Source organism: Ostrinia nubilalis, chromosome 23, assembly GCF_963855985.1.
Source record: "Ostrinia nubilalis chromosome 23, ilOstNubi1.1, whole genome shotgun sequence".
In the NCBI taxonomy this organism is placed as follows: Eukaryota; Metazoa; Arthropoda; class Insecta; order Lepidoptera; family Crambidae; genus Ostrinia; species Ostrinia nubilalis.
The window spans coordinates 3,789,323-3,815,541 of record NC_087110.1 but is presented as its reverse complement, the minus strand read 5'-3'; the positions used below and the strand labels follow the sequence as shown (position 1 = coordinate 3,815,541).

General features: G+C 37.3%; 1 protein-coding gene across 1 annotated transcript; it reads right to left on the bottom strand.

The window, feature by feature from the left end:
- Window positions 1-857: 857 nt before the first annotated feature.
- On the bottom strand, window positions 858-15,690 carry LOC135083204 (vitellin-degrading protease-like). The gene is made up of 4 exons (XM_063977938.1): window positions 15,682-15,690; window positions 15,022-15,077; window positions 8,754-8,859; window positions 858-1,040 (listed from the first exon to the last, which is right to left on the bottom strand). The coding sequence occupies exons 1-4, from the start codon at window positions 15,688-15,690 to the stop codon at window positions 858-860; spliced, it is 354 nt and encodes a 117-aa protein (XP_063834008.1).
- Window positions 15,691-26,219: the final 10,529 nt, after the last annotated feature.

The following is a 26,219-nucleotide window of genomic DNA, read 5'->3' as shown; positions in this document are numbered from 1 at the left end:
GTTGACAGGGCAGCGAAAGGTGATACGGTGTTGATTCCTTTTCGCGTTAGTAAGTTTGCTGACATTTAACTTTGCAGTGGAATCACACGAATCCCTTACCATTTTACCTACACCAATAGTACTTAAACTTGTACTGAACAATCTTCAGTACAAGCTTTCTTATAATTCGAACCACAATTTTATAGGTTTTATAATAAAAATAAAAATATCGGCCGTGGTGTTATTGGTTCGTTCGTAATGGACTAAGTACTATGCCAGAGATCGCGGGTTCGATTTCCACACATTTGTGTGCATGAAGATATTTGTTTGTATTAGCCTGGGTGTTATACAGGGTGTTAGGTAAATGGGTATATGAGCCGACACTAGCCCATGTTAACATGGGCATATAAATGGTATGGCGAAGTCAGAAATTTGATATCATCATTTTATGTTTTTTAATTTTCATACAAAATAAATTTTATAAAATCCGATTTGTATGAAAATTAAAATAATTAAAATGAAGATATCAATTTTCTGACTTCACCATACCATTTATATGCCCATGTTGACATAGGCTAGTGTCGGCTCATATACCCATTTACCTAACACCCTGTATATCTATCTATAAATATACAGTACCTACAATATAATATTTGTAGAAAATTAACATACTTAACTAAAGTATGTTTATATATATCCGTTATTTTAGTTCAATGTTTTCTTAATTTGGGACTAGAGTCGCAAAGTGAAATTTCCAAGGATATTATTTTATTTGTTATTTAATAATTGGTAAATACTTATGTGAAGGAAGGTTGAGTAAAAAATAGAAAAGAAAGTTAAAAATCTCAAAATTTTATTCCACATTAAAAAAAGACAAATCACTCAAAATCCCTTTCCCACTCCTTATGCAGTTTTTTCTTGCGGACTTCCTCATCAATCCATTTCCTCAAGGCTGATACTTTGGTGTACACTCCAGGGTATTTTTTCCTGGCACATCCTTTACCAAAGGAGACTACACCAGCCAGTTTTCCATCGTGGACAAGAGGACCACCGCTGTCACCCTGCATAAAAAATTAGAATGTATAATTACTGGATAAGGTTTAGGTTTAGGTTAAGGACATAACACATTTATCAACCCAGAAAGAGATCGTAACCGTATCAACTCCAGGCGGTCAGTTATGAAACTTCCTACTGCAACGCACACTTATCAGTATCGTAACATATACGCCTCAACTCGCGGTTGACAGCGCGCAAAAAGCGATGACAGCTCGCGAAAGGCGATGACAGCTCGCGAAAGGCGATACGGTGTTAATCCTTTTTGGAGTTGATAAGTCTGCTTTGACCTTTAAGGAGTTTTTCTTGCATCGTGTGGATCATAAAATTATGTAAAAGACAGAAAGACTTTGACCCAAGTCTGCATAATTTTCCGTGTCAATAAATTACAGAAAGTAATCTTAATAATTGAGTCCTGAGATTGAAATTTGAAACTTACGGCCTTCGATCAAAAAAGGACAGAAGGGGTGGATATCCTCAAAGCCATGTTTTATTAAAATTAGTTTTACTGTAAATATTAACAAAAGATACTAAAATGCCATATTATATAGTTTAGCCCTAAGTTTTTTTACCTTACAAGAATCTATTCCACCTTCAGAAGTGCCTGCACACAGCATTCGAGAACTAACATGTGCTGTTGGTTTATACACCGCTTTACATGCTTCAAAATTTATTGTGGGAACCAGAATCCTTCGTAGCTGATCATCGTCTTCTATCTGTAAACAGCATCATGAAGTTTTAAATAAAAAACTGCTTGGATTAAATTTTCATTATTTGATAAATTAAATTTTCATGACATATTATTATGACATATGGAAATAACATCACCGTTTCACCCGCATGAAATTTAGTTTGTCACAGATCGTCATAAATTATAGCCTTTATGTTATTCTGGGTTATAAACAATAACACTGTAAAATTTCATAAATTTCCGTTCAGTAGTTTTTGCGTGAAAGAGTAACAAACATCCAGACATCCAAACTTTCGCATTTATAATATTAGTAGGAAGGATATCGAAGAATAAAATTAGAGAGACCGTCGAGGGTGCGTCTTTCCGTTCTATACATGGCCAGAACGCACCCATAGGAAACTGCTCGTGTATATTTTGTAGTGCCCGTTTGTAAATCTGTGACTCCAAACTATACACGAATTTTGCGTACTGATCGTGTATAGTTTGGAAGAGCTTAGTAAAAAAAGTCATATCCAAACTATACTCGATTAGTTTCTACTACACCACTTACACTTGACTAGAGTGTGTTTAGTTGATATTGATTTAGTAAAATATGGAATTATATTTAAAATTACATTTATTCGATATTATTACATAAAATATTATTATTTTACTGAATCTATAATAAATCTAGATTTTTAACACTATTGTAAGTGGTTTTTGAAATTAAATTGATTAGGTAGATTTCAAATTAAATAACAATTATTAGTGTAATCATAAATTCATTTAAAATGAGAGAGAGTGAGAGAAGAAAGTTCAACGTGCATTATTAATACATTATGCTAGACTTTAAATGCTAGGTTTGTATTATCGGCCGTTTGGTGTAGTGGTTCGAAACGGACTACTATTCCGGAGGGAGCGGGTTCGATTCCCGCACAGTACAAACATTTGTGTGCATGAACATATTTGTTTGTATTGGACTGGGTGTTTTCTATGTATAATAAGTATGTATTTACAAAAAAAAAGTATTTAAGTATGTATGTATAATACTTAGTATTATGTACAAGCTTTGCTTAGTTTGGGACTAGAAGCGCAGTGTAAAATGTCTAAGGATATTTATTTATTATTTATTTTATTTATTAACTTTTATCTCAAGAACAAAATCATTTTGACATAATAATATTTCCATACCTACATAATTATTAATTTAAGAGTTATTCGAGAATTGGTGAAAATTAAATATCAGCCCCAAAACAAATATCTTTTCTATGGCAGAATACGTGTCGAAAGATGATTCAATGTTTAAAGTAGACACGCAGATATGAATTAATATATAATAGAAAGAGAGGTCAATAAGACAAAATGACTAATAGCATGCAACTACTCGCGTATAAATTGTAATCACGCACTTATTACAATACATACATGATTAGTCCGTATGCGTACTGGCGATGTATATTTTGGAGTAAGATAATTAATGATTAAACGAACTTACCTGTACGTGAAGTTCTATCATAATTATACGATAGCTTCGTCCGAAGAGATTAAGTAATACACATGTAGTAGCACCTACCATGTCGCCAGTTAGCACAGTTATTTGAGAGTACTAATATTTAATAAAAAATCAAAATACCGTTACCGTTACAACTTCCAACGTTATCGCTGTATCGCCACTAGTTGTCATTATGTTCAGAGTTATTAATATGTGATATTTTACTTCAGGGTTTGGGTGGGAGGGTTGTTAATCTCTTCGGACGAAGCTATCGTATAATTATGATAGAACTTCACGTACAGGTAAGTTCGTTTAATCATTAATTATACTCAAGCTTCGTCCTTCGAGATTAAGTAATACACATGTAGACATTGAGAGATGAAAATCGTAAAATATCACATCATTCTAAAATAAAGACAATCGCTTGAGTAATAAAAAAAAATATGTAATTATTATTCCCTTTAAGTTATACTGTTTAAATTTTTAATTATAAACATTTTTAACTTATAAATTAATCATCATCCGATTCACCTGTTATAATAGACCTGGCAAAAGAAGTCTGTTCCACATTGTTATAAATTTCTCTATGATAGAAACGCCCAAAGGTATTTGAGCTGCCAGTCCACCCTGCCGTTTTTCTAATTAAATCGATGTTGACCCCAAGTTTATATGCCTTAGAAGTCGCAGCATGCCTAGTGCTGTGCGCTGTAAAAATGGATACATCTACCCCACATTCTTCAAGTGTGTTTTTAACCCAACGACTAAGAGACTGAGATGTAATTTTAGAATGTGGTTTTCGTAAACTGATAAAGAGATGAGAATTGTCAGTGCGTAAGGTTTCAGTCATATTTAAATACGAATCCAAAGTGTTAACGGGACAGATTTGAGGTTTATTATGAAAAGAAGGCAAAACTAGAGTAGGCTGTTGTGATCCAATACGAGAAGTTTTTATAAGATCAGGAATTTTGATAATTATCTTGTCCGGGTATCGTTCAATATTATGAATGTTAATCTTAGATAGAGTTTGGATCCTATGAGCGGTCGTTAGGGCTAATAAGGTAACAAGCTTCTTAGAAATTTTCTCCAAACTTAAAGATTGATTGGGATACCATTTACCTAAATGATCTAAGACTAACGAGGTATCCCAAGTACAATTGTATTTTGGCAACGGGGGACGTAATCGGAATATACCCCTGAATAGACGCTTGACTCTAATGTCATTTCCAATTTGTGGTCCAAAAATTAGAGACAGTGCGGACTTACAGCTGTTAAGGGTACCGTACTGAGCACCAGCTTCGAACTGCTCAGTTAAGAAGAGTAAGATATTTGGAACAGACTCCTCTAACAGATTGTAATTATGAGCAATACAGAATTGGAACCACTTTTTTAAACATGTGTCATATTGCTTTATCGTATTTTCAGCCAAAGAAGCTAGAATTATATTAATTGAAGATAGTGGAACCTGTTTCTTAATCATTGATCTGGTGATAAGATTCCGGCAACCAGGGTAAGTCGTTGGTGAACGTTGCGGTTGCTGGAATGAGAAAATATTAAGTTCTGAGATGGCTCAAAGACCAAGGGCTTTGAGACAAGTAGCTTTTTAAAAACAGGAAACCATGGCTGAGTTGGCCACCAAGGCACAACTAGAATACCCTTGGCTTTATCCTTTATTATTTTACGAATAGTTTTAAGTATCATACTAAATGGCGGAAAGCCATAGAAAAAAAAATTTGTCCAGGGTATTGTAAAAGCATTGGTGGCAAATGCATCTGGATCCCTGTGCCAGGAAATATACTTTGGACATTTTTTGTTTACTCTGCTAGCAAAAATGTCTATTTCAGGTATCCCGAAAACATTTTGAATTTTTTGAAATGCAAAATCCGCAAGTTCCCATTCAACGTCAGGATGCACCCGCCTAGACTCTGAATCGGCTAGAGTGTTGTCTGCGGAGCTAATATATGCAGCAAAGACTATAATATTTTTTGCCTCGCACCATTTCCATAATTCACGGGCTATTTGCGTCAAGTGAGGAAACTGGACACCGCCCATACGATTTACGTAGGATATTGCAGTGGTATTGTCGATTCGAAGCAATATTTGACAGTTATTTAAATTTCTCGCGAAAACTTTAAGGCCTAAAAAGGCAGCAAGTATTTCTAAGTAGTTGATGTGCATGCTACGTTCTTTTTCAGTCCAAATGCCGCTCGCAGTTTCCTCACCACACGCAGCCCCCCACCCCATAGTCGAAGCATCACTGAAAATTTCTATACAGTATTCGTCATATTTTATTTTATTTACTGGGTTCTCCATTGCTTTTAACCACCAATCAAATTCCGATTTTAGACTCTCAGGAATATCCATATACATATCATAATTTTCATTATTATTTTTCAGATTTAAATATTTACACCTTTCGAAGCTTTTTGTATAAAGCCATCCGTATTCAGTAGCTAAACAAGCAGAATTGAGTAACCCGAGGAAACTTGCAAAGTCCCTTATTTTGCATCTAGATTTATTTTTGAAAAAATTTACTTTTTCTTGTATTTTATTTATTTTTTCCCGTGGTAAACTGATATGGAAGTTTTCAGTGTCAATAATATAACCTAAAAATTTACAGACAGTTTTAGGTTCCATATCACTTTTATCATGATTAATAATAAAGCCCAAAGTTTTAAGCAAGTTTATGGTAGCATTAGAGTTTTCAAAACAACTACTGTAACTGTCAGATATTAATAAAATATCATCAAGATAAATAGTAGATATATAACCACAAGATCTTAGCAGACTGACAACCGGCTTCATTAATTTCGTAAAAACAAAAGGTGCCGTGTTGAGGCCGAAGGGTAAAACATTAAATTGGTACATCTCCTCATTGTCGCCAAATTGAAATCGAAGGTATTTTTTATAATTATCTTGGATTGAAATTAAAAAATATGCATCTTTCAGGTCGATTGTACACATATAGTTATTTTCGGATACTAATTTTATAGCTGTACGTAAGTCTTCTAATTTGAAGTGTTCTGTGTCGATAAATTTATTTAACTGCTTCAAATTTAAAATAAATCTATTTTTCCCATTTGGCTTAGGTACTAGAAAATAACTAGAAAGAAACTGATCCTGGCATGGCTGACAAGAGGAGATGGCACCAATAGACAAAAGCTCATCAATACACTCCTTAATTTGTGATTTTTCATAATCAGAGTATGATCGACATTTAGGAGGATCGTTTTGAATTACAGGTCGTGCAAATGGTATTTTATAGCCTGATATCCACGATAATATAGTAGCGTCGTTTGTTAACATAGACCATTGATTGTAAAAACGTGTTAGCCTGCCGGCGTGGCTCACCGTGTCTAGCGTCGGTTGCGATTCTTCGGAGGTGGCGCTCGATATGATGGTCGCGAGGAGCTCGCGGGCTGACTCCTCTGTGCAGGCTCCTTCGGCTCCTGAGTCCCTTTCGGCCTGCGGTTCTGAGGAGGAGCCTTCCAGTTTAAATTCCTTTGAGGCGTAGAAACTGGAGTTTGCTTGGTGAATTTTGTAGCAGCAGGCTTAGGTGGTGGAGCTGATTTTAGCTCGGCTCCTGACTTCGAGATATTTCTGGCAGTTTTTATATTTTCTGCTAGGTCCGCACCAAAAAGAGAAGTGTCAATCTTAGATTTTTGTAACTGATCTCTCATTTCCTTTTTAAGATTATAGAGTATGAAATTTCGACGTGTTACAGAATCAGTATTTTGGCAGTCGCATATAATACGACAAGCATCCATTAGGAGCTTAATCAATTCTGTATTTTTATCTTCCACGGCTAACAGTTTGGATATAGCCTCCCCAATACAGGTAATTGCACTTCCAAGGAGTTTCTGTTTCAATTCGATGCCCTTATCCCTTTTTAAGACTGTCTCGGAAACAGCAGCTTTTATTTCCGGATTAAGAGTGGGGGCGTCAACAAAAGTGCAGTTACTAGGGGGCAAGTATTTAGTCTGCAGCTCTTTACGGGTATCTTTGGATAGGCCGTTGGTTACCATGTGCTGGATACGAACTGCTAGTCCAGAATTAATCTCATTGCCATATGATTTGGTAACGGATGGATCATCTCCTAATAGTTCTAGCATAATTTTGTCCATCGGTTCTTCACACGGTGAGGTATTTGTTTGTGACTGTGGCGCTTCGATTGATTGAGATTCGATACCTGATTGTGGCTCGACACTTGTTGACGCAAGCGCAGCTTTGCTCGTTGAAGCTATAGGTGAGCACTCGCGTTCTGGTCGCGAGATGTTCACAACACTCGCTGGCCGGCATTCGTCATTTGTGGTCTCCAAATCCACCGCCGTAACATCGTTGTCAACGTCTATTGATTCCAACTCGACCATTGAGCCGTCTAAAAAAAAGTATTGAATGTTTACATTCCATTTTACTGAGTAAAAATAGGTACATATCGGGAATGCTATATGAAACACAAGTATCAAAGTGACAACCCAATCGGAAGCCCGCAATGTACTTTTTCATGTTATTTCTAAAAATTTAGTAACAATGAAGTGACTACCCAGACGGTAGCCCGCAACATCGTATATTTATCGTGTTTATTAGCTAAGTGACAATCCCAAAAACTGCCCGCAGAGCTAACTTAATACACGTAAGGTATGATTTTTTCCACTAAAGTGATAACCCAATCGGTTAACCGCAGTAGTGGAATATTTCATAAAATAATATGTTCAAGTGGGTAGTATGCAACCTACCTTCTAGGTTTTTCGGCGAAGCAACCGAGTTATGCGAATCACTTGATGTTGATGAGTCACGTCGTTTTTTCTTGGATCGTTTCACCCTTTTTTCCAACTTTCTTAACTTCTTTATAATATACTCATATCCATCTTGATCGGAATGTTTTCGTTTTCCCATTTTATTAACTGCTGGAAAAAAAACTTGTAACGAACGGAAAAAACGTGTGCGCACCGGCGGAGCACAGACAGTGAATGACAACTAGTGGCGATACAGCGATAACGTTGGAAGTTGTAACGGTAACGGTATTTTGATTTTTTATTAAATATTAGTACTCTCAAATAACTGTGCTAACTGGCGACATGGTAGGTGCTACTACATGTGTATTACTTAATCTCGAAGGACGAAGCTTGAGTATAATTGACCTAAGTCACTACAAAGTATACGCGAGCAGTACGCAGCGTATGCGTACTGGTCGTGTATAGTTTGGAGGAGCTTAGTAAAAAAAGTCATCTCCAAACTATACTCGATTAGTTTCACACCCTTGCGTTCTGGCTATGTATAGAACGGAAAGACGCGTCGAGGGTGTCATTATTACTAATGTTTTAATGTAGCCCTTAAAAGTATTATTGATTAACGAAAATCAGTCAGTATTATTTGTATGAAACTCCAATTGAAACGCACACTTATCCGCATCGTAACGTAAACACCTCGCCTCGCGGTTGACAGCGCGCGAAAGGCAATGATAGCTCGCGAAAGGCAATTCGGCGTTGATCCCTTTCCGAGTTGATAAGTCTGCTATGACCTGAAGGGGTAAACTGGTACTGATGGAAAAAAACTAATTACTTTTCTAAATTGAGGTTGGGTATCTCCAAATCCCGTCACTTGTATCATCGCACCTTCAGGCACTTCTTCGTTTGAATTCTTCATTGGTATAGCTGCGACTTTCTTACTAAACCTCAATGGGGTCGAAAGCCACATGATAGCTATGTCGTAATCAAACCCATCATAAAATTTGTAACGGGGATGCGATAATGTTGATTTTACGGATCGGACAATGCCACCCTGACTCTTGTACGACGAACCAACGCGGACTCGCCATCCTGACGGTTGTTTTCTGAAATGAGTAAGATACAGAATAGTTCCTTTAATCCGTTTTCAATCACAAGAAAGGTTTTCCTTTAAAATACAATTTTACGAAATAATTTTCATTGAAGATAACTGTCACAAAAAGTATATTTACAAACTAGCTGTGCCCGCGACTTCGTACGCGTGAATACCCATTTTCGCAACATTTTTCATTGTTGCTCTGCTCCTATTGATCGTAGCGTGATGTTGTATAGCCTATAGCCTTCCTCGATAAATGGGCTATCTAACACTGAATTTTTTTTTTAATCGGACCAGTAGTACCGGAGATTAGCGCGTTCAAGTAAACAAACAAACTTTTCAGTTTTATAATAGATTAAAAACTTTTGCGGCTTGGTTCAGTGGGCTGAGTGTGAGTTTACATCAAGTTTAAAAATTGTATGAACATTTTAGTTTTTGATAGTTTCCCGCTAGGGGCGCTGTACAATCCGTCATACATTTAATGTCATTTTTTGACGCGCTCACTAGTAAGAGCGTTTGAAAAAAGCTCACACTCAGCCCTCAGTTCTACAGACTCCAACAGTAAGTTACTTTTTTTTTACACAGTAAGTTACTTTACTGTCAACTAATAACTTTTGATTTGAGTCAAATGAACTTTTTTTTGTATTTTTTTATCCTTACCCATATAAACAATGTGCTGCAGTGAGAACGACATCTTTTGCTATGATTGATCCTCCGCAATCGAATCTATTTTCGTACCACAGAGACACCTGGTATGGTGCCTCGGTAATTTCAATTTCATCGCCTCCAACAATTTGGTAATTGTCAATTTCTGTAAAAAAACAATAAAAAAAATTACTCGTTTAATTTTACATTCTCGGGAAGAAAAAATTCTATCCGGGATAAAAAGTAACCTGACTAGGCTAATATTATGAATTATGCATTTATTTCACTTATTATTTTAATAGTAAGTTCTAAATGCAATTGGCATTTAGGCAAGCCGATTTCTTCAAGTTTATTATACTCCGAGGTCATAGCAGACTTATCAACTCGGAAAGGGATCATCACCGTACTTCCTTTCGCGAGCTGTCATCGCCTTACACGCGCTGTCAACCGCGAGGCGAGGTGTTTACGTTACGGTGCGGATAAGTGTGCGTTGCAGTGCGGAGTTTCATACAAATAATACCGACCGCCCCGCCGTTTGATACGGTTACGATCCCTTTCCGGGTCGATAAGTGTGCTACGTTTCTTTATTTTATATTTAGTTCTAAATTAGATTTAATAATTGAACCTTAACAGGAACTCCCTAATACTTATTAGGTACCAACTAAAAAATTAAAATAATTATTTAGTTTGCATAATTAAATTAAATACAATTTAAAAATAAAATACCTACATCATAATTATTATGAAAATTCTTACCAGCGTCACCGCTGAAAAATTGAGCTTGAAACAATAAAATTACAGCGATCCACATGTTGAGGTTTAATAGATAATAAGTAATAATGTTTTTAATAATATTTACCTTGCGTTTTATAGGTGTCATTCAACATAAAATCTGATTTTATTGAACACCGCATAATAAAATTTACTATAAAAATAAAATATTTATAGCAAATTACTGAAAAACAAAAATTTGAGCGTAAAAATGAACTGAAAATAAAATAATTATTGCAACAAGACAACTTAGTGTACACAAATGCAGTAGAAGGCATGAAATAGTACATAATTAATTTCATCAACAAAAGAACTAGTAATTGAAGAATTGTATGTCATTATACTCTCGAAAAACATAACCCTTCTTCTGGCGCATTCGGGTGATTGGAGCTGAATTTGGTTTTGCAACTTATTCGGTTGGTAGTTACATCAAAAATATTATTATTGTTTTACCATCTACTTTGATAATGTCATTTAAACAAAAGAGTGAGAGTATATGAAATTACTTTTCCGGAGGTAGCGGGTTCGATTCCCGCACAGTACAAACATTTGTGTGCATGAACATATTATTTGTTTGTACTGAACTGGGTGTTTTCTGTGTATATGTATGTATTTACAAAAAAAAAGTATTTAAGTATGTTTATATCCGTTGTCCAGTACCCATAGTACAAACTTTGCTTAGTTTGGGACTAGAAGCGCAGTGTAAAATGTCCAAGGATATTTATTTATTTATTTTCTACTTTTTAATAAAATTCACTTTTACTTTCGTTACGGTGATCTTTAGTTACAGTGGATGGTTTTTTTAATGGATTCATCGTTAAAAGTTCTCAGTGAATTGTGCAGTGAATCAATAAAATGTATCTATTACTTTTTTAATACCTACTTATTATAAAGCTGAAGAGTTTGTTTGTTTGCTTTAACGTGCTAATCTCAGAAACTACTGGTCCGATATGAAAAAAAAATGTGTAGGATTGTTTGCCCATTTATCGAGGAAGGCTATAAGCTAACATTATCCTACAACCAATAGGGGCGGAGCAGAAAATAAAACAGTAAATATTATTCAAATTATTTTCAAGCGTACAGTCGCGGGCAATTAATCTAGTAAAGTCAAATAAAAATATTTCCGCAGTGTACAACATTCTTTACATATAATATTTTACGCGAATTCTTTAAATTCAATATCTTGTTATCTGTATTCACGTGTTAAAAAAGCATTAATCTATACTTTTTTTTAAATTATTACGCTGAAGAGTTTTTTTTTTGTTTGTTTTAACGCGCTAACCTTGGGAACTTACTGTTCCGATTTAAAAAAAAATACTTTTGTGTTGGATAGCCCATTTATCGAGGAAGGCTTTAAGCTATACAGTATATAGCTGTAGGAGCTAGTAGGGGCAGAGCAGTAAAGTAAAATGTTGCAAAAACGGGAAATATTATTCAAACCATTTTCACGCGTACGAAGTCACGGGCACAGCTAGTAAAGTAAAATAAAAATATTTCCACAGTGTAAAACGTCGTTACAATAATATTTTATGAGAATTCTTTAAATTACATAATCTTGTTATCCGTATTCACGTGTTTCTTAAAAAACTATTAATTATCATTATATTTTTGTCATTTTTTAACACTTGACAAATCAGATAAGTTAGTGTAAACAACCTATAATTTTTTGAAACATATTTTTAACAAGATTGCTACTAAAAACCTTAAAAGCAAAACCAGGTTCGTTCATACGCTGAAAATATAACAACGAGTATAATTTTCAACAAAAGTTAGCGTTAATTACCAGGACATGAATTTGGTTTTATTTCACACTAGACTTGCTCATCCTGTGGTATATAATAAGCGTTTATCCTTGGGATAAAATGTATCCTTCATCGCAACTAAAAGGGTAAAGGACGTAGCACATTTATAAACGTGGAAAGGGATCGTACTCGTGGCGCTGCAACGCACACTTATCCGCAGTTACGTAAACGCCTCGCCTCGCGGTTGAGAGCGCGCGAAAGGCGATGAAAACTCGCGAAAGACAATACGGTTTTGATCCCTTTCCGAGTTAATATATCGTATAGTTCCAAAATACTGAACTGTCCTATGCATGACATTGACAGCGAGGCGCCACCGTCAATACCGGATCGCTGGTTCCGATTTTTGCCATGTTGGAAACCATATAGTTGAACGATGGTAGCGCCCCCCTGTCATTGAGTTTGGTGGGACAGTTCAGCGTGGGTCATCTATAAGTCTGAAACATCTACAAATCTCAAAAATATCAAAAATCTTTTTAAGTTAACCAGTGTGTGTTAATTTTTATCTTGATGGCGACTGGCTTCAGTTTGGATTCCGGACTACTATCCCAAAAGTCGCAAGTTTGATTATTACAAAGATTTGTGTGCAAATAAGTATTTACCTACTTATCTTTTTGATATTACATAGCTTTAGCACAATAAGATTTCATAGTCATATTGTTAACGACAGCAGAACAGGTTTGCTACTTTAGGTCTCCGCCGGGCCAAAGCGTCTCAGTCTAAAGAACATACAATAAAAATTAATACAGTAGGTTAGGTCACAACGTTAGGAGAGACAAACGTGTCAACGTCCAAAATTGTCCAGTTTATAGAGCGACTTAAAATATTTTTTGCTTTATTTGGCGATCTTCTGACCGATATATTATATGGCTGAGTTGCATGACCTTTGGTTAACCGTGACTATACCGATGTTTTTTTTTTATATGGAGTCTGATAGACTTTTGACGTTTGTTAAAGTTAAAATAAGATGGTGCAGAGCAGATTACAACTCTGCCTACACGGAGACAAAGAAACTACACTATCGAACCTTGACAAAATATTTTAAATATTTTTCAACCGACTTCAAAAAAGGAGGAGGTTCTCAATTCGACCCGTATGTTTTTTTTTTCTATGTTTGTTACGCGATAACTCCGCCAATTATGAACCGATTTGAACAAATCTTTTTTCGGCGTATAGGTAATACCTCAAGGGTGGTCCCATTTAAATTTAATAATAGAAAAAACAACCCCCAAGGGTGGAAAATTGGGGATGAACTTTTTTATACGCAATATCTCCGCCGATTATAAATCAATTTGAACGATTATTTTTTTGTTGAATAGGTATTATCAAAAGGGTGGTTTCATGCGAATTTGAAGAAAATATTTCACCCCCAAGGGTGGAAAATTGGGGATGAACTTTTTTATACGCAATATTTTTAATTTTTAGTTTTTTTTTGTGTTCACGCATTTGAAGTCGGTTTTATTTTTTTAAAAGGTTAATTATTTAAAGATTATTAGAAATTTGTTATTGCACCAATTACTAATACTCCCGTTAGCCCCTCGTACTAAGCTAGATAATACTTGTGTCACGAGTGGGCTCACCACAATAGTCGAGCGGCGGCGGGGACTAAACCCGCGTTCCCCGAATCACGAGTCGGCCAGTCCGACCCCTTCAACGTTCGGCTATCGTGGCTTCAAATTGACCTTACCGGGCATCGAATTCTAGGCTCCTTTAATGGTGATGCTGTTCCTTCGTCCATTGTGACAAAATATGACAGAAATTGGCACAGATAAGCACTCTTAGCCTTAGCTTGAAAGCACTCGCGCTTTAAAACGAGAAACTGGAAGAAAATAAGACTTTTATGAAGAATTACGGCGACAATTTTTCTTGAGAATAATAGACACGTTCGCAGTGAAGAAGTTTAGACTAATAAAAGTATTCAAGTTGATGGTGCTAAAATTAAAATGCCACTGGAAAGGTTAGTTAAATAATTAAACCTTAAGTGTAGTGTTTAGGGAACTCGACAAATCACCGTTTCAGTGAAAATACGTAGTAAAAGCTTGCCCTGATTTTCAGCACTTACTAAATACCTACTGTTTTCTCAACACTAAAAGTAAAGTAAAAAGAAAAAAGAATGTGATAGTTGATATAGTCTAACGCCCGTAAGCAAGCATCGTTTGTGAATACGGGCGTTAAGGTTTCTTAAACATTTTTGGTCATTCTCACTATAATATCACGGCAAAATAATATTTAAATGAGTTCACAATCATAATCGTGCAGATAACACTTTACTGACGCTCTTTACATATGAAAATAAACTTTGCTATTCATAAACCCATCCCAAATGTACGGGCAAGGCGACCTAATTTGACAAGATGCATCTCAGATTGCACAAAGAGATGCATAATATTCTCAAGAGCTCTGCGTGTCCTCAAACTTTGGAAGTAGGTATCTTGGAAACCTAGGGAGTGAGTTTTAGCATTCTTGCCAATGTATAAATACGGGGCCTAGAACTAATTTAATTATAAGAAACAATTTAGTTCTGAGTAACAAGTTTTTGTTATATGAATATTTAAGTATGTACAGCATTTTAAATAAATGTTTTCCCTTCCCTTTTACTTATTTTTAAGTCCTCTAGTTTGCCTCAAACAGAAAATCCCCTAAATTTTGCGATCTCTTTTGTATATTTCCTTGATTTTTTTTTGTAGTAAAAACAAAATGTTTCTGTCTATAGATCTATCTTTCTACCTTTTTTCTCATGCTTTTTGCAACGCATAAGACCTTTTCTGTACAAATCGCTATTATTATTTTACCTCATTATAATTTTATCTCTCACAACAGTTGTCATTAATATGTAAAGTACGGCCAACTAGCAGCGATACAAAAGGTCGATACGACTGTCGAGTTGACAATATATTCTGTCTCTTCCCATCTTGTGTATTTGTCGTAATGTCTCGTTCTCCCGCCAAAATATGTCAAAGTCAGACGGGTTCACCCATGACATTGGGTTTGTTTACATTTGGTATCGCTTCTCGTTGGCCCTACTTTAGGCGCTCCGTGAAGTGATTTCTGAATTAAAACTGTCACAGATGCTACTTTATCTAGATACTAATGAAGTCTCATTTTCGAGAAGGTCTTCTCCCAACAGACTTTGGAAACGGACGCACTCGTTACGTCAGTCCCCAGGATCTCTGTAACGCAATAGACGTCCAGCTTCACACCAGAGTAAATACAAATGAGTGGGTTATCTTCATAGAAACGCACCGGGCGCGGTTTGTATGTGAGCGCGCCGATACGTATGCGGCGTGCATGCACACACTGACAAAATTTAGCGTGGATTAGCGGGGAGCCAGTCGTGATTGCGCCGAATTTTATCAGTGTGTGCGTGCGCGCCGCATACGTATATTGGCATGCTCACATACAAACCGCACTCGGTGCGTTTCTATGAAGATAACCTACTCTTTTGTACTTACTCTGTTCATACCGAAACGCTCCTCCATACTTTATTTTCTATTTACCCAAAGGTCCTCGTCTAGCTGCGGAAAGCGCTTTGGCAAAGCGCTTTGCCATTTCAGGACGCTGAAAGGAAGCGCTTAAAGTGTCATTGTGATTTATTATTCTGGTAAAGTTAGGTGCTAGTTTAAATTTACTCTTTTGTCACCTCTTTCTCAGGGGCAGGGTAGTTTCATTTATTACTAAGAGAAGGTTGTCAAATGAGCAAAATTTCATTTTGTTCAGGTAATTGCAAGCAGTTTTGCAGTTTTAAAGTATGCAGGGTGTAAAAAAATAAGCATTTTTTTTAGGGTGACAAAGAATAGTGATTGTGAAGTAGTATAAGTACCTACCTACAGTATAAAAAATTCCACACAATTTTATCCGCTGTATGATATTTTCAGTCGTAAATTATAATTTATGATAGTCACCACACAATGCATGCTTTTTTGCCTACCTAATTTAATAAAAAGTTCTTTCTAACTATTTAGCTTATTATGATATGTTTCGTAAATAAATAGTTTAACTGTGTTATAGCTGTCCTTATCGCTCGCGCGTAATTATATAGCCCGCACGACTATGTGACGGGCGGCCGTAGTGAGTGTGCGAGCGCGACAACAATATAATTACGCGCGAGCGATAAGGATGTGTAGCTTGGGGTCATTAGACGAATTTATACGTGCTTGGCGTGCGGGCTTTAGCTGTTACCTATGCACTACTGCATAAGGTTTTACCCAATAAATTCCCTGGCGCTCAATTGTCATTTCGCATCACAACAATAATCCAAACGTCAACTACTCGTCCCTAAACCTAATTATCGGCTAGTGTTGAACGTCGGTCTAATTATCACAGTTAATTACCACCACAATACATCAGTTTGTCGTGTGTTCCCAATTAGATTTGCACTCGTTATGATTTGGATCCGATCTAAATTGACTTACCAATTTTGAGCTATGGATTTGATAGGTCATTATAACAAGGAATTTATTTCCAGAATTGTTTTTTATTTACCATCATTATCCTTTATTTATACGATCCGTAAACGAACTAAAGTCGCTGACATAGCCCGACGGATTAGCAAGCTGAAGTGGCAATGGGCAGGGCACATAGTACGCAGAACTGACGGCCGATGGGGCAGCAAGGTTCTGGAATGGAGGCCGCGTACCGGAAAACGCAGCATGGGACGTCCACCCATAAAGGTAGCAGGAAAGCGCTGGACGCAGGCCGCTACCAACCGGGTAACATGGAAAGCATTGGGGAGGCCTTTGTTCAGCAGTGGACGTCCGACGTGATGATGATGATGATGATGATGATCCTTTATACAGGACTTTTTTTTTACTTTTACCACCATCATTATTTCAGTCAAAGGACATCCATTGCTGTAAATAGGCCTTTCCTAATGTTTTCCAGATTGGCCAGTTGTTAGCAGCCTGCGTCTAGCTCTTTCCTCCTACCTTTATGAGGTCTGTCCACCTGTTTGCTTTATTCTTTTGTTACTTTACTAGATTTGCATAAGAAATTAATATCAAGCTAAATAATTGGGAAGTCTATCTACCTACATACTAAAAGAAAAAAAAAACTACATAATTAATAAAAAGAATTTGAATTTGCTTTCTACTGTGGAATTTGAATTCAATCGCTAAGAACATAAGAAGATAGCCTCTCTACTAGATTACAGCGTTTTGAGGTCGATTCCCAAGTAAGACAACTTCGCGAACTTGTGCCACTTATGTTCCGAAAATAATGCAGGATTCTAATGGTTATAGAATTTTTCAAATCAGTTAAGTCGTTTCGAAGCTTGTCTATCAGATGCCACTTTAATCCGTGTCACGTTAACACGTTGAATGTCAGCGTGTCTGTCACGCCAAGTAATTTTGCATTGTATCTCATCCCTCGGCTGCGATTATAAACGGTTATAAAGCATCGCGGTCTGCAATAATATTTCTCCCGCGTTCAAACTTAAACCGATAAATTTTACAACGCCGTAGAACACGCCTAATCGTCGATTATGACGACATCCATCACGTTCGATCTTAATATAATCTGGTCATGATTGATAGTCGGGAAATGGAGGTCCTCGGAAAAATCTCGGCCGGCCATTTTGTGAGGTTTAGGCCGCATTTACAGAAGCGGAGCTTAGAGCGGAGCGTTGGGCTTTAACTAGTTAATATGGTGGCAGAAATTGATGCCACTTTAGTTATCTATCATATTTATAAAAGCTAAGGCTGAGTTGCATCACCTAACTTTTTCCGTAACTTTTATAACCGGTGTATTTTGTATGGAGTTTGACAGATTTTTAACGTTTGTCAAAGTTAAAGGAAGATGGTGCAACTCAGCCTTAGGGTCACTGATTGACTGACTGACTCACTCATCACGAAATCTCAGAAACTACAAGTGCTAAGAGTCTCAAATTTTGCATGGGGGTTCCTTTTAGAACGTAGGTGCTCACAAAGAACGGATTTTTACGAAACTCCACCCCTAAGGGGGTAAAACAGAATCCACACATACGAAGTCGTGGGCGGCCGCTAGTATCAGATAAAGTTCAATGCCAATGAAAAATATTTTTTTCCCTATACTAGCTTAAAAGAGTTAAACAAGACGTGAATCTGGAAGAAAGAAAGAACGTTAAAAAAAATATTGTCATAATTTTTGTGTCTTAATTATTTTAGTTCAGTTTCGTATTACATAAATGCGCTTCAAAAATCGTTCATTTTTATCAACAGATTGGAAAAATTTGAACAAGAATCGCGTTAAACTACTTATATTGTATTGTTCCTACTATTGTATCGAGGTACACAAAAGATTTGTAATGTAATCTTTTTCCAAACTCAAAATTAATAGCATTTCACAGCTACAATAATAAACAAAATAATATATTGTAATACCATTGTTTAGACGAGAACAAATTTCCTGAAACGGTAAATACCTATTGTACTAGGTAGCTATTGTCGGCCCATGACAAAAACATGATTCGCAGGTCAGCCTTTGTTTCAGACCTGGCTCTCACCTAGATCCAAATGAAGTATCGTAGCCGAAAACCAAAACAACCGTTTTAGAGATGGGCATTGGGCATACTAATACAATATAAATTCTACGATGTACAATCAAGGGCATCCATGATTGGGCAGCAAGGTTCTAGAGTGGAAGCCACGTTCCGGAAAACGCAGCGTGTGACGTTCACCCGACGACAGGACCGACGACCTGATAAAGGTAGCAGGAAGGCGCTGGATGCAGACCGCTACCAACCGTGCGATGTGGAAATCATTGAGGGAGGCCTATTTTCAGCAGTGGGCGTCCTGTGGCTGAAATGATGATGATGAAGATACCGCAGTGTTTTCTTGATGTGCTATCGACTGTAAATACAAAACTAATTTAAATGCTTCTAAAACAAAAGCCAACAACAATGTTGTTATAGACAATCTCCTTCTATTACGTTACGCCTCCCAAATACGAGTAGATACTAAAAACTTAACTCTATCAGCAACATAAAAGAAAACCTTGCTAACTGGGTATTTCCTGTAACAAAACTGGTAACGTAACATATTTATAACGAGCCTAATATAAAACGTTTACCTATTTACGAAATTCGTTTTCTAGTAAACGAGGTTATTTACTTTATAAATTACAAAATATTCATGTTTGCTTAGTGAATGAGATTGCTGTTATGTGAAAAATACGTTTGCGATCCATTTAATTAAAACATGTAAAATAAATTTGAATTTTAGTTTTATTTTATTTTGGTTAGTTAGGAACTACTACTGAATGGATTTTTGAATGAAATGTTTTATTCACAAAAGTTTTATTTACAAAACCAAACATAAAAATAAAAGTAATAACCTAGTAGCCAGAATCATCCATCAGCAACTTGCTCTTCAGTACGGCCTTCTTGAATCTGAGAGGCCTTATTACCGATGCCAGCCGGTGCCAGTTCTCGAAAATGGTCATGCATTACTCTATTGGGATCGTTCTCTTCTTCTTCTCTTTCTCATTGCTCTATTGGGATCGTTCTCTTCTTCTCTATCATCACAGACAGGACTATTGTCTATAATAAGCCTGATATTGTGGTGGTTGACCAATCCCAACGTCGGGCAGTGCTCGTTGACATTACCACGCATGGCACGCATTGTCCGGAGGTTCCTCAGCCTGTGACCCTGATCACCAGTAGCTTGGGCCTTGCTCCGCTGCCGGCAGATAAACTAGTTTTAAGTGTTTTTTTTATAATGTTTTTTTAAATTTTTTCTTTTGTAATTTACATTGTAAAAAAATATTTAAAATTAAGACAAAAATATATATAAAGTAATAAAAATAAACATAAACATAAAATAAAAAAACTAGTGTGTTACCAAAAGGCCACCAGCTTCATGGAGTTATAAGATGCAGCTTCACACAATAAGTTAGAAAGTTGGGCTGTTTTTTGTCTACATTTATGCGTACCAAATCTTGTGGAAGAGTAAATTGTGAACGCACACCTTTTGGTTTTAAGAAAATTAAACTGTTCAAACTGAACCTGAAACTCTGAAACAATACTAGAATTATAATAAAAAGCACATCGAATAAGAACAATCATTCGATGCCCATCTCTAGCGGCTTTCATTAAAACTTGCTTGACATTAAAACCACCGCGATCTGAGCCTGATTTTCGGTTTGTTCGTCACAGCTTGGGTAGAAGAGCCAGTGAAATATAATAATCACGTTAAGGCTGGGTTATACCATCTTACTTTGACTTTGACAAACGTCAAAAGTCTGTCAAACTCCATACAAAAAACTCCGGTTATCGTTAAAGTTACAGTCGAAGTTAAGTGGTGCAACTCAGCCTAAGTCTGCAAATGACATTGACGAAGGAAACCGACAAGTGTTCCTAAAGTTATATTAGAAAACTTTCATGAAAAAGTTGTAGTTTTACATACTGAAGAAACGTGTATCTATTTATAGAGAGGAAGGATTTGATTGTTTGTATTGAATAGGCTTCGAAACTACTGGGCTGATTTGAAAACTTCTTTCACAATAAATTATGGTCCTACATTGTTTCTGATGAACATAGGCGGTACATAATTCGCCGGTTCAGCTAGTGTAAAATTATCATTGTAGATGCTGAGCGGGGTCTGTTGGCACATTATTACCTCTTCAACCTTCGCTATTACAGTTTTTGTTCTGTGTTTACTATTGTAAGTTTTATTACTGTGTTAATAAAGTTTTTTTAATTTATATTCTATAAGCGGCCGCCCGCGACTTCGTACTCGTGGATGTCGTTTTACCCCCTTAGGGGTTGAATTTTGCAAAATCCCGACTTAGTGAGCACCTACGTTCTAAAGGGAACCGCCAAAGTTTGAGACTCCTAGCACTTGTAGTTTCTGAGATTTCGTGATGAGTGAGTTAATGACCTTTCGCTTTTATAGATCCTATAGATTACAATAATGGTTACATTTAGAGGCTGTTCTGTTTTCCCTCTAACAGGATGCCGGAACGAGACGAATCCCCATTTATCCCCGACACTGCTCCCATTCTATTGTTAATTTTCCAATTAAAATCCGGAATAAACAGCAACGACGGCGAAACCAGCCGGTTAAAAGATAACGGAGCGTTAAATGTCTAACCGGAAACCTATTCTGGTACGAAATCTGCTTGATTAATGCTGGAATGTAAATGAAATATCTAGATTTAGGCTTTGAGGTGACTAAAGTGGGTGAGATAGCCCAGCTGTTTATAAGCATAGGGACTTAATGAAGGCCAAGTAATTCGATGAACTAAGGCCAAATCAAAAAGATAATAACAGATTGATTTCTACAACCTATACCCTTAGCGTCTATATCCTGAATGATAATAATCAGACTAATAAGTTAGATGTGGTTAGCCTGCCCAATCCATCTGGCCAGCGTGAGAAGTGTAGGCCACATCCTCCATTTGCCTCTGAAATTAGAGTGCTTCATCCTCCTGCTGTATAGTACGCAGAACTGACGGGCGATGGGGCAGCAAGGTTCTGAAATGGAGGCCGCGTACCGGGAAACGCAGCGTGTGACGTCCACCCACAAGGTGGACCGACAACATCGTAAAGGTAGCAGGAAAGCGCTGTACGCACGCCGCTACCAATCGATCAACATGGAAAGCATTGGCGGAGGTCTATGTTCAGCAGTGGACGTCTTATGACTAAAATGATGATGATGATGATTATCCCGCTGTGGAGACTAAAAGACCTAAAGATGATGATAATACAGCTAATACAGCGAACATAACCACGTTTGCTCAAGTTTTAAACCCTCTAAGTGTTCTTAAAACCGCAGCCTTACAAGTATCGTTTGGAAAACAACAATTTCCGAACACATAAACAAGAAATCCCCTAAGGCATTAAAAGTAAGGAATGAGCCGAAACAGACGCGGACATCGGAAACAATATCACAAGTTATAAAAACTTTTAAAACGGCTAACTCCCAAAGCGAAATCAAGACTTGAATAGAAATCTACAGTTAAAATGTGGACACACGGACTTGTGGTTTAAACAGCAAAATCAGTATCGTCAGTCATTAAGCCTCCATTACCTACAAATGACCGACCCTTTCTTATTTACTAGAGGCAAATGGACAATTTGGCCTATATTTTATGCACTAACTGATGGACTGGAAAAGCCTGCTGTTCGCAATTGTTCGCATAATTACTTTCTTAATCTCCCCTTACGATTTCCACGAGAAGACTTCCCGTCTTATGCCGCAACCACTCGGTTGATATTGCCACGTATGTTATGAATGATGGACTACGTATACTTCTAGTAGTGGGCTGATATAGGCTGAAATTATGATGATGATGAACGTTTGAAAAGTGGACTCTTGATTTCAGACAAATTAAATTCTTTGTGCGTTTTTTCAAATTATCTTGAGATCATTGTGACTCTTCTTCTTCGAATGGTTGTTCATAGTAAGGTAGTTTATATGCAAAGCGTGCTGCAGAAAGTTTAGTAACTATCCCAGGTTCTCTAATGGTTTATCCGCTCGCCATTCTTCACGTCTGTAAACCCCACAAGGGCAGCTGTAAAAGGGAACGGAAACAAATAAACGTTACTACAAAGCATCAACTAACCGCAAATATTGCTGAGATTATCTCAAAGCCTGATAATATTACTTTTACTTTAAATAACAGCTTTATACAGGACTAGCGGCCGCCCGCGACTTCGTACACGTGGATCCCGTTTTACCACCTTAGGGGTGGAGTTTCGTAAAATCCTTTCTTAGCGGATGCCTACGTCATAACAGCTACCTGCATGCCAATTAGTCCGATCCGTCTAGTGGCTTGGGCTGTGCGTTGATAGATCACTATGTCAGTCAGTCAGTCACCTTTGAGTTGTATAGTTATATTTAAGAGATACAGGGATCAAAGAGGATGAAAACAAGGATGAAAAATAGTTGTTTTTACTGTGAATATGAGCTGTAATTAAAAAGATTCCTTTGTTAGTATTTACAGTAGAGTGGTTGCTCGTTGTAATGAAATTATTTTCTACTACAAGGGGTAAGGGCTCTTTTCAAGGGAGACATCCCGTTTTGTGCTAGTAAATAATATTAGACAATTTGACACCATTCTCCAATAATTCGAAATCACAACTTTTCTAAAAAGCCACTTCATTCTGGCTCCTAAAAACTTAATTAATTTTAAATTACCTCTAAATTACGATTTTTGGTCGCATTGTAATTGAAAAAGTAGTTTAATTGAGTTGACAAAATAGTGACGTCACTTGTTTGTAGTGCCATACAAAATCTATGGGAGAGTTTAGTTTTGACAGTTTTAAAAAGTACGCCAATTAAGTCTTTGGAAGTGATGTTGTTACATAGTCTGTGCCCGCATCCCCGGGAGAGTTACAGGTGCGCTACCACACTTACACCAAACAAGGCACAATTATTTAGACCGGTGTTCCGCAAAGGGAGTACCGGGGCACACTGGTGGGCCATGGTCACTAGATAGTGTGTTCATAAGGTTATCTTATAAACTTATTTTTAGTAAGTAAGTAAGGGTAATCCGTCCGCAAGCTGAAGTGCCAATGGGCAGGGCACATAGTGCGCAGAACTGACGGCCGATGGGGCAGCAAGGTTCTGGAGTGGAAGCCGCGTTCCGGAAAGCGCAGCGTGGGACGTCCACCCACAAGATGAGCCGACGACATCATTAAAGTAGCAGGAAGGCGCTGGACGCAGACCGCTACCAACCGGGCAACATGGAAAGCATTGGGAGAGGCCTGTGTTCAGCAATGGACGTCCTATGGCTGAGATGATGATAATGATGAAGTAAGGGTAAGACTAATACAAATGAACTTTGCATGTGTGGTGTACCTCCAAAAAAATTCCTAGATGTACCTTGAATACAAAAAGTTTGCGGAACACTGATTTAGACGATCTTATTGCTATAAAGCGATCTATAAAATATTTCAAGAGTGATTTACTTTTGATTAATGAAAACGGTCTATAAAATACTTAAAAAACAATCAATTTACTTTTAATGATCATTTTTTATTTCTGACTCATGATGATTCACAAAACGTGTGTCAACTCTAAAACACGCATTTAATTAAATGTCTATAAAAAGATAACATGTCATTAGCACTACTATAAAAAGTAAACAATAGTATCTTTTTGCGTAATATAAAATTAAGCAATCATTTGCCTTGGCATGAATTGAATGATCTAGTTCAGATAATGTTTTTAAGAAGTTTGTTTACTAATAGTTTTTATTAGTCATTTATACTGCATTAAAATCATCACCGACATACAGATTTTGAGTTCGATTCCCAAATAAGTCACGTGTCGTCACGTAAAGTGTAAAATCACTGTGTAGTTCCTAGTTGGGAAAGAAACTAGCTTACTAAGGCCTGGTTTCCACCAAGGTGGAGGAGAGAAGAGAAGTTTTTTTAATAACCAATCAGATTCAATTAGTTCCACTTCTCTTCTCCGCTCCGCACGGCTCCGCTCCGCGCGGCGCCACCGCCACCCGCCGACGGTGAAGTGACAATACCTCCTAAGCGCTCCTGCACACGACGCCGCTGCCGCGCCGCTGCTGCGCCGCTGCCGCGCCGTCGCCGCGCCCCTACACTGTTCATACACGCCGCTGCCGCGCAACCGCCGCGCCGCTGGCAAAATTATGCTTTGATGGCGCGGCGGCGGCGCGGTGGCGGGCTTACTCGGCGCGTATGAACAGTGTAGGGGCGCGGTGGCGGCATCATGTGCAGGAGCGCTATCATTTTTTAAGAAATCTATTTTCTTAATACAATAGGCTTAAAATTTATTTGGCGTGGACTTTTTCCATTCGAAATTCCCCTAACTGATATTTCTTTTTAAATAGCAATAAAACTTTGTGGAAATAGCTGCTATGCGCAAGTAAATATTACTTGCGCATAGCAGCTATGTATTTTTTATGTCTCCTGAAAACCAAAAAAAAAATAAATGCAGTTAGGAGGTATTGTCACTTCACCGTCGCCGCTGCGAAAAATTTACGGTCAGACACTTCTCCGCTCTACTTTAGTGGAAACCAGACCTAAGTGCCAAATATGCACCTTGACAGCTTAGGGAATGTATGCCAAATCCTTCATTTGTCTCTGATAATTAGAGAGGGTTTCGCTCCTGCAGTGGAGACTAAATGACCTGATGATGTTGATTATGAATATTGCTTCAATTTCTCTACAAAAATAAAGATATAAAATTGCGATACAATATAAAATACTAATAGCATCTATTACATTATCTTTATTAAATGGACATAGCAATTGAAGAGAAAACGTGCGAGATAAGAATACTTAAAGGATTGAAGATGATAAAACTAAAGTGCCTTTTGTATTGATTGTGTAATCGTCCTCTTATCGTACATTATGAAGAGGATCTTATAAGTACCATTATTATCTCTACGCGTGTCTCTTTTGAGGATCAAACTCAGAAGTTTAGCAAGTCCTATTCGATTATTTAACCACTAGGCTGGTGGAGTGGATGAAACATGTAAAGATTGAGATATTTCGCGCATGAAGGGTTCTGTAGTAGCATTAAGAATCACCTATTAGTTGTAGCTACCTTATTTGCACTCACCAGTTGATGCCATTGATTAATGAGAGTCCTCCGCCTGGACATGAGCTCCCCTGGCCTACCTGGAAGTCTTTAAATAGACTTCAGACACAGGTCGGCCGTAGTAAGGATAATCTGTTCAGGTGGGGATTCTTGGATGACTGAAACTTGGAGTGCAAGTGTGGTTTTGTTCCCCAGTCGACGAAGCACATGATGTCGTGCTCTGCGTGCCCAAACAACTGCACGCAGGAAGATTTAATGAAGGCTACTGACAACGCCATTTTGTGGCAGAGTTTTGGGCCGACGCTGTGTAGGTTTGTTGTCGACACGACAAGAAAAAGAAGTTGACGTCGTTATAGTGAGTAGGTCTCGTCACTGCCTGGTGCCTATGAGGGCTGTACTTATTCTATACCAGAGAAATGGCAGAAAAAACACGTTTCTTTCATTTGATTTTATCGTTACAGAGGAGCACACCTGTAAAAATATATCTAGATGTT

Coding starts and splice junctions, on each gene's coding strand:
- LOC135083204 (XM_063977938.1), bottom strand. Junction 8,860..15,021: donor AGAGATAAAATTATAATGAG/GTAAAATAATAA, acceptor ATTGAGGTTTAG/TAAGAAAGTCGCAGCTATAC. Junction 1,041..8,753: donor CCCAACCTCAATTTAGAAAA/GTAATTAGTTTT, acceptor TTTTTTATGCAG/GGTGACAGCGGTGGTCCTCT.